Source organism: Podarcis erhardii (assembly GCF_964252035.2).
Source record: "Podarcis erhardii genome assembly, chromosome: 6".
NCBI classification, from domain to species: domain Eukaryota; kingdom Metazoa; phylum Chordata; class Lepidosauria; order Squamata; family Lacertidae; genus Podarcis; species Podarcis erhardii.
Genome location: NC_138510.1, coordinates 35,466,512 through 35,474,529, shown reverse-complemented (window position 1 = coordinate 35,474,529; position 8,018 = coordinate 35,466,512). Strand labels below are relative to the sequence as shown.

At 46.4% G+C, this 8,018-nt stretch overlaps 1 protein-coding gene across 5 annotated transcripts in view; it reads left to right on the top strand.

The window, feature by feature from the left end:
* Positions 1-966: 966 nt before the first annotated feature.
* Positions 967-8,018, top strand: part of HIPK1 (homeodomain interacting protein kinase 1) — a 39,374-nt gene continuing 32,322 nt past the window's right edge. For 3 of the 5 annotated variants that reach the window (XM_081866718.1, XM_081866717.1, XM_081866716.1), the window contains exon 1: positions 967-1,594. In XM_081866718.1, coding sequence (XP_081722844.1) covers positions 1,342-1,594 — 253 coding nt within the window. In that variant the 5' untranslated portion in view covers positions 967-1,341. Of the gene's footprint in view, positions 1,595-2,278; positions 2,465-8,018 lie in introns of those variants that run through there. The other 2 variants (XM_081866715.1, XM_081866719.1) reach the window with 2 other exon arrangements.

The window sequence follows — 8,018 nt, the reverse complement described above, 5'->3', positions numbered from 1 at the left end:
TCTGTCCTCCCCCCCACTGCTATCACGTTGAGGGGGGGAAGCATGCCAACCCTGATTTTAAAAACATGCTCTGAGCATGTGCAGTTTTGCATTTTAAACACACTTAAATCATAGCATCATGACTGCAGGAACAAAATGAGCTTTGCTTCTCCTGCCTGGGTGGTAAATAAATTTACTTGGGAATAAGCACCATTTTGTAGTAGAAAAGAATAATACATTTTTAAAGTTTTTTTCTTTAAAGAGCATTATGTACATGCCTGGCCAGCTGTCTCTTTGCCATAAAATAGTAAGAAAGTTTCTGCAGTGAATAGTGTCAGCCTGGATGGGCTCTGAACTAGCCCTGTTTGCTGCTGCCCAATCATCTGTGTGGTCATTTGGGGCATCCCTGAGCTGCAGGGTCCTGGTGTTTGGCCTAGAGAGCATCCAGCCCCAACTGGAAAAATCCCCAAACCATTCATTTGTAGGCAGTGCAAAGCCTTCAGTGTTTATTAATTCTAAGTTGAAACTAACATTTTTGTTAATTTTTATTGCAGATACTGACTTTGTTTAGAGGGGAATAATGGAGGCAGAGTGGCATTCTACTTAAAAGTGAGCCTACTTGTTCTGTATACTTGTACCCTATTGAAATGTTGAACTGTTGTTGGACCCATCTGTAAAATAAGGATAGTAAACTTTTAGCTTTGCCCTAGGCAAATGTACTGAATTGCTAAATGCTCTTAGAAGCCATGATAAATGAGCATGTTATCTCATGACCATTAGCCCCTTTCAGATTTCAATTTACAAGAACGTTGAACTTCCCTTGCCTTGCGAAACGGCAGGATCACAGCATTAAGAGTGTTTTGAAACTACAGATTTACTATATTCAGTTATCCCTCTTGGCAACCACTCTTGCTGATTAGATTTGCCCCTCAAAAGGCTGATCTACGTTAATGTTGATTGGACCGTAGGACTAAGCGTGAAGCACTTAAAACTTTATTCACAAAGGCGCTAAAACGTGATGTGATTTACATTTGAATTGTATTGTTCTGGCCAGGTGAGGCCAGAGTCGACTATATAAAGGCTGGCTCGCCTTCTCCAGAAATGGCCTGGTGTTTCTTTCAGCAGCGGTTGCGGATGCTCTCAGGACCGGTAAAAATACTTCGTTGGCCGTTTGGAAGCGCAAAGAACTCTAGAATCATCCTGAAGACAAGTTCGGAGTGGATTCCTGTCCCTTTCAGTCGTTGTCTAGGACTTCGGCTGATCGGTTGGGCTTGATCAGAGAGAGAGAGAGAGAGGACCTGTGCCGATCCAGAGGCGAGAAACTTGGGAACTTGGGCTCAGCTGATCTTAACCCGCGTGAAGATGGCAACTAAAAGGCGCGCGCGAGGAACTGAATATAGCGGGGTGCAATGGAAAAAAAGTAAGTGCGGCGCTGCGCAGCTTGCCGGGGTCGAGCTGTGGCGGGGGAGCCACGTGGCGCGTGAAGCCACAAAGGGGAGCCTTTCCTTTAGGATGCTGCAGGCGAAGCAGCCGCGGAAGAGGACGGCGCTCTGCCCGTGCCTGCGCGCCCCAAAGCGGCTCTCCCCGCGGCCGGCGGATCTCGCTCCCGAACAAGGTGCCCCGGCTGATCTTTCAGGCCATGCTCAGCAGCGTCACGGGCGGCAGGTCCCGCCACGAGGGCCCGTCTCCTGGGTTTAGGCTCGGGGAAGCCAACCCTCCATGTTCTCGGCCTGTGCCTTGGCGCACGTAACATGGAGGCGCTCCTTTCAAGGGCAGCGGGGTTTGCCGTTTCCATTGGAAACGCCCCTCGGATCTGGGCTCTGATCGTCCAGGGTTGTACCTCTCTTTCCCCCACCCCCTTCTTCCCAAATGAGATGGATCCGGGTGTCTGGGGAGGGGCTGCGTGCTTATGATTTGCGTTTTTGCTAACGTATCGCGGCCGCGACAATCGGAGAAAATGTCTCCCGTCACGACGGCGAGCCTCGATTCCTCGGCGCGGCTCAACCGCCGCTGATCACGTGGAGAGCGGGGGGGGGGAGGGGAAAAAGAAAGCGGCTGTTCGCATCCCCGCCTCGGCGCTCGGCTGCTTCCGCCTCGGCGCTCGGAGCGTGAGGCGTTAGCTGGCGTGCTGCGCTCGGCTGGCTCCGCCTGACTCAGTCGAGAGAGGGGCGCGGAACGGAGCGGGAGCAGCTGGGCTGAGCGGAGGGGCCCAGAGGGCGCGGCGACTGGAAGAGCGGCGGGGGCCGGGCCGGGCTCGCGGGCGGGCGGGCGGGCGGGCGACGGGGGCCGAAGCCTGGCGTCAGCGGCATCCGAGAGGCCCGGGGGCCGCCCCTGTGCTGGCCGCCTCGAGAAGGCCGCGGCGGCCGCGCTCCCCCTTGCCCGGGCCGGCCCCGTGTCCCGGGGCTAGGATGCGCCCGCTCGTCCCCCGGCACCGGCAGGCAGCTCCCGGCCCGGCCCGTGGCTGAGACACCCCCAACGGCGGCGAGTAAGTGCCCGGGCGGCCCCTCGAGGGGAGGCCTCGGGGTGGGTGGGGACGGCGCTCTGTCGTGGGCTGTGGGCAGGTCGCTTCTCGGGTTCAGAGGCCGCCATCGTCGCACTCGAGGGCCGCTGAGGCCTGGCTGGGGAGGCGGAGGCCGAGCGTTGCCAGCCGGCTCGCGTAGCTCTGGGGAGGTGGGGGAGTCGCCCGTCGAGGGGCGAGACTCGGGTTCCTTTATTTCTCTTGCTTATGCGGCCCCCGCTCCGTAACAACCTGTTAATCTACAAGGTTCCCCTTCTCACTGTAAAAATAAACAAAAAACGTCCAGCGAGTGGGGCGCTGTGTAATCCTTTCCCAATACGCCCGTCGCTGGGGCCTCCGGTTAGTGAGTGGGCAGGGCATTTTCATATTCTCTCTCCCCCCCCGCCTTCCGCCTCTGCCAAGTTTAAACTACGGTTCATTGAAATAAGTCCTTTTTAAGAACTTACTCCAGAGGCATATTCCTCCGCCATCGTCAGCTTTCCTGTACTTGTGCTTATTCATTTAATTACTACTTACGTTTTTATCGCCCCTCTCAAGATATATATCCTTCCAAGGTGGGGTGGCTTATCAGAAATATTAAATTACATTTATTATTAAAGCACACTTTAAGAAAACGTACTAAAGAAAATCAACATATTAAAAAGTCTTCTGCTGCTCCTCTCCCTGCCCTGTAGCAGAATGACCCTGTTGTGGGGAGTGGATAGTCCATAGTCCAGCGCAGGCTCTGGGATGGTCTTCATTTCTTGTCTCTGCTGGAATCCTTCAAACAGGATGCTTGGGTGTGGATTATGGGGACATAAGAAGCTGCTTTATAGTGAGTCAGATCACTAGTCCATCTAGCACTAATGTTGTCTACACTGGCAGGCACCAGCTCTCCAGAGTTTCAGATCAGGGATGGTCTAGAGACTCTAGCCCTACTTGGAGATTTTTGTGAGGGAGAGCTGCAGAGGGATTGCTAGGCGGTTCTGTTGAACTGAACTAGAACCTTTAGCAAAAATGTTAGTGTTTTAACAAGTAGAAAAACCAAAGCGTAAGTCATTCTTCAGTAAAATGTGCTCATGTGAATTCCACTCTGTGGTATTGTGATTCTATTCCCATAGCAAAAGTTTTCACTATGAGAATACTTGACATTTTAGTAGCTGAACAAGTGAACTCCTGGTTTACAGCTGCTGGTTTTGATAAACTCAAATGCTTTGCATGCATTGTGGCATTCTGTTGTTGCAAATGCTGTTATTAAATACATCACAGAATGATTATGCTTGGAGTCAAAGCAGGTACTTAGTGCTGTATTCAGAGGGTAGCCAGATAACCTGTTTCAGTGTTCCTAGATGGGTACAGGTATAAATAGCAAAATTCTGTAGCTAGACTAAAGCCAAAGCCTGATATTATCAACTGTAGAAAAAACTGGCCTTAGTTTGTTCCTCAGACCCCACAAAGTGCATGACGGATAACATGCTTTATATTAACATCTTAAAGCAAGTATTGTACTACATTGCTTGAAGCAGAATATAGCTTTAATTTTACTTCCTGCTTATGAACAAAAGCTAAATGCCCTCTTCAGAACCAAATATTTATGTAGTCTAGGACTGTGGTATCTTCGTAAGCTCTGGGTGTGTGTTGATGTAGTAAATGAAGAGATCTGTATAGAAATCTGCTATACAGTGGTACCTCGGGTTAAGAACTTAATTCGTTCTGGAGTTCTGTTCTTAATCTGAAACTGTTTTTAACCTGAAGCACCACTTTAGCTAATGGGGCCTCCTGCTGCTGCTGCGCCGCTGCACGATTTCTGTTCTCATTCTGAAGCAAAGTTCTTAACCCGAGGTAATATTTCTGGGTTAGTGGAGTCTGTAACCTGAAGTGTATGTAACCTGAAGTGTATGCAACCTGAGGTACCACTGTATTAGTGCAGTCCCACCTCTAAAGCTATCTAGGTCACAACACCCTGAAATGCAGAACCTGCCACTGTGGAGATCACACCCTAATATTTTTTTTAGAACTAGATGAGTGGCTAGTGTGAACTTGTTGACATGGCTGAAGAATTGGTGGCAGCAAAAATGTGCTCATTTTTACTGATAGCATTTTGCATTAAGATCAACTTTATAAAACATGAACATTGCTGATGTAGCATCTGACCTAGCTTACATACAAAATGGGGTGGGAATTAAAACAGTTTCCTGGATACTGATAAAAGTGTTTTACTGAAATTGAAACTTGTGTTGTGGTTGTTCTTTGAAACTTAATATGATGTTTTTAGTACAGCATTTATCCTTGGGGACAGATGTTTTCTGGGAGTGAGAAGTTGAAGGGCCATCTCTTGGAGCCAAACTCATCCCTTCTTAACTACTGGTTTTTACATGCAACATGCTCCTGACAGAGTTGGAATAAACTGTTGGAAAGGATTTTAGCTTTTGAAAACACTTGAGTCTTTGCCAAAATCAGAGAAAACATTCATGTTGTTCCTTTAATCTGCCCTTGAATAAGTAGTGTGTACAAGACATTGCTATCTTGGTTTAGAGATCAGAGCAGTCACTTTTACTACAACCTGGCTTAATTACAGTAAGATATGAAAGATGTTTGCAGTGAGTGGTTAAAGCATAATTGGGGGGCGGGGAAGAGAAGACCTCTCCTGATTTAATCCACTGAGGCAGCTTGAACAAATGGATTAGCTGATCTCAGAAAAACTAAGCATACTACTGTTCTCTGTATCTGGAAGAAATACAATTTAGTTGCCCTCCTCTGCACACGTCCCAGCTTGTCAATATCCTTCTTGAATTGTTCTGAGAACTGGACACAGGATTCCAGGTGTGGTCTGACCAAGGTAGAATACAGTGGTACTATTACTTCCTGGTATCACTGTTAAGGTGATCACCTGGGTCTTCTTTCCTCTGCTTTTTAAAGGTGGGGACATTAACCTGCCCCCAGACTGTAGGAACCTCACAGGTTCTCCAAGGCCCTGAAGATTTGAATTCATTTAAAGTAGCTAGGTGTTCTTTCCTATCTTCGGCTGCAGCTCTCTCCTTGCATCGTTTATTTTATCACCAGGTTGGGCACTGCTTTCCTTTTGGGTGAAGACAAGACAAAGTAGGTGTTAAACAGTTCCACCTTCTCTCTATCACCCATAGCACTACTCCATGCAGCGGACTGCTACTTTTTTGTTCTTTCTCTGCTTCAAACATAGCTAAAGAAACCTCTTGTATTTTTCACCTTTCTTGCAAGCCTGAGCTCATTCTGAGGTTTGGCCCACCTGACTTCTCCCTGCAACTGTATACTCTTCCTTCATTATTTCTCCTTTCTTCCATTTCTAATACATGTTGTTCTTAAATATCCATAAGATCTTATGCTGCCATACTAGATGCCTCCTACTTTAAGTAACCCCCATCCATCTTGGACTGCCTTCTCTTTTAGAATTTCTGATCATGGGATCTCTCCCCGTAGTTCATTAAGCTTTTTGAAATCAGCCTTCAGAAATCCCAGAGTGCATGTCCAACTACACTCAGCTTTCCCTTGCCTCTGTATAATGAAACATGAGAGGACATGATCACTTCCTCCCAGTACTTCCACTTTGTCAATCAGTTCCTCCCTGTTGGTGAGAAAGAGGTCCAAGAGATGTTGCTTCTTCCATCTTCTGGGAAATGAAATTGCCGGTGGTGGAATTTGTTGAACCATACATTCTTGGCAGAGTTAGTTTCAGCATATATCAGGGTAGTTGAAGTCTCCCATGACTACTAGAACTCTCCTTTTTGAATGTTTGGTGATCTGCTGTAGGAAGGCACCATCCACTCTTCGGTCTGGCTTGAAGGTTTATAGCAGACACCTGCAGTCAGGTCACTTTTGTTCTCCTCCTACAATTTTTATCCATGTACTCTCAATATGCCTTCAATTCTCCAGGTCATGGATTTGTTAAAAAGTGTATACATGCTTTACATGTAATGCTCTTCCTCTTCCCTACCTGTTTGGTTTGTTCCTTTTGAATAGGTTATACCCCTCAATTTTTACATTCCAGTCATGATTCTCATCCCACCAGGTTTCAGTAATGCCTGTTAAGTCACATTTGCCATCCTGCATTAAATGCTCAAATTGATAATAGAATAGCCAGTTGAACATTAGGCTGCCAGTACTTAGGATAGTTGTTATTTCCAGGAATTGGTAGCTTTATATTGTGTAATGTGTGTGTCACTTCAGTTGGCAATCTGATGCAGGGTTTTGAAATGGCTGCTTTGGCTCAGGCTTTTGTCCTGTGTCCTGTTTTCCTGTTTTCTGACTGTCTTGGTCTTCCAGCACATCACAAAAGATTTTAAGGAACACCCTGTTTTCATGTTGGGGTAATCCACATGTCTGATGAGACATACTTGAATTCTATATGTGCAGTCTAGAAGAGACCAAAGCATACTTTAAATTGGTTGTTCAAGTGTGTGTAACTTCCTCTGGATAGTGTCTCATCATCGCTGGCAACAATGAGTTAATTTGGCAGTCTTCATAGCTGCATGTAGTGACATACCCAAAATCCTACATAGAACTCCCTACTAAGTAGATTGATACACTTTTTTCAGAGCTGCTCTTTTGACCGTCCCAGATTACTTGTAGCAGTAAGCCAAACAATGGCTGAATATGAAAGAGCAAACATGTGAATTCGCAGAGAGAACATGGCTCCTTTGCTTCTCTAACGCTGTTGCTGCACTGCTCTGAGCTAAACCATAGTTTGGCTTAGCATTATGTCCAAACCTAGGCTTGCTGTTTATCTCCCCAGACAAACCATGAGTAGTAAGCCATAGAATAAATATTAACTATAAATATTAACTATGGCCCATGGTTTGCCTGGATTGAAATAAAACGGCAAGCCTGCATTTTAACATAATGGTTAAGCCAAACCACAGTATCGGGCTCAGAAGAGGAGCAAAGCAACCAGTCTTGTCTTTGGGAACCTGCGTGTTTGCTTGTTCATGTGCTTTGTGTTGTTTGAATCAGGTCAGTGAGTAAAAGAGCGGCGGCTTGCATGGGCCATTATGAATGATGACACAAGCAGAAGCTTGTCATTGTCCTCTATGGACAATGTCAAATTGTATTGATGGAATAAGTTGCTTCATTGGCATTGTTTCTACTCCTAGCAAACTTTTCAGTGTTAGCTGGCGCAAAAGTGTCAACACTTCTGTGAATGAACTACTGTTTCAAAATGGAGAAACTAGTTTGCAACATGAGAACAGTTATGAAAGCATCTAAACTTTAGTCAAAGTCAAAAGAAACATGTGTGAATTGGCTGTGGTCTGGTGTCACACTACTACTAAGGTCTTGCAGGAAACGTGGCTTGAATAGCTGTTGGCAAATGCTCTGTTAGTCTTTAAAAACACGTCTTTCTAAAATCCAGGCTCTGCAAGTTGGAGAGAGGGTTTGCCAGTCTCCTTTGTTGAGCCTTACTTTCCTTTCACTGTAAAAGCAAATGATCAAAAGGTTGCCCTCTGAATGTTTTGAACTAATCCTTTGAACTATAATTCCCCTCACCTCCAGCTATTGGCCATGCTATTTG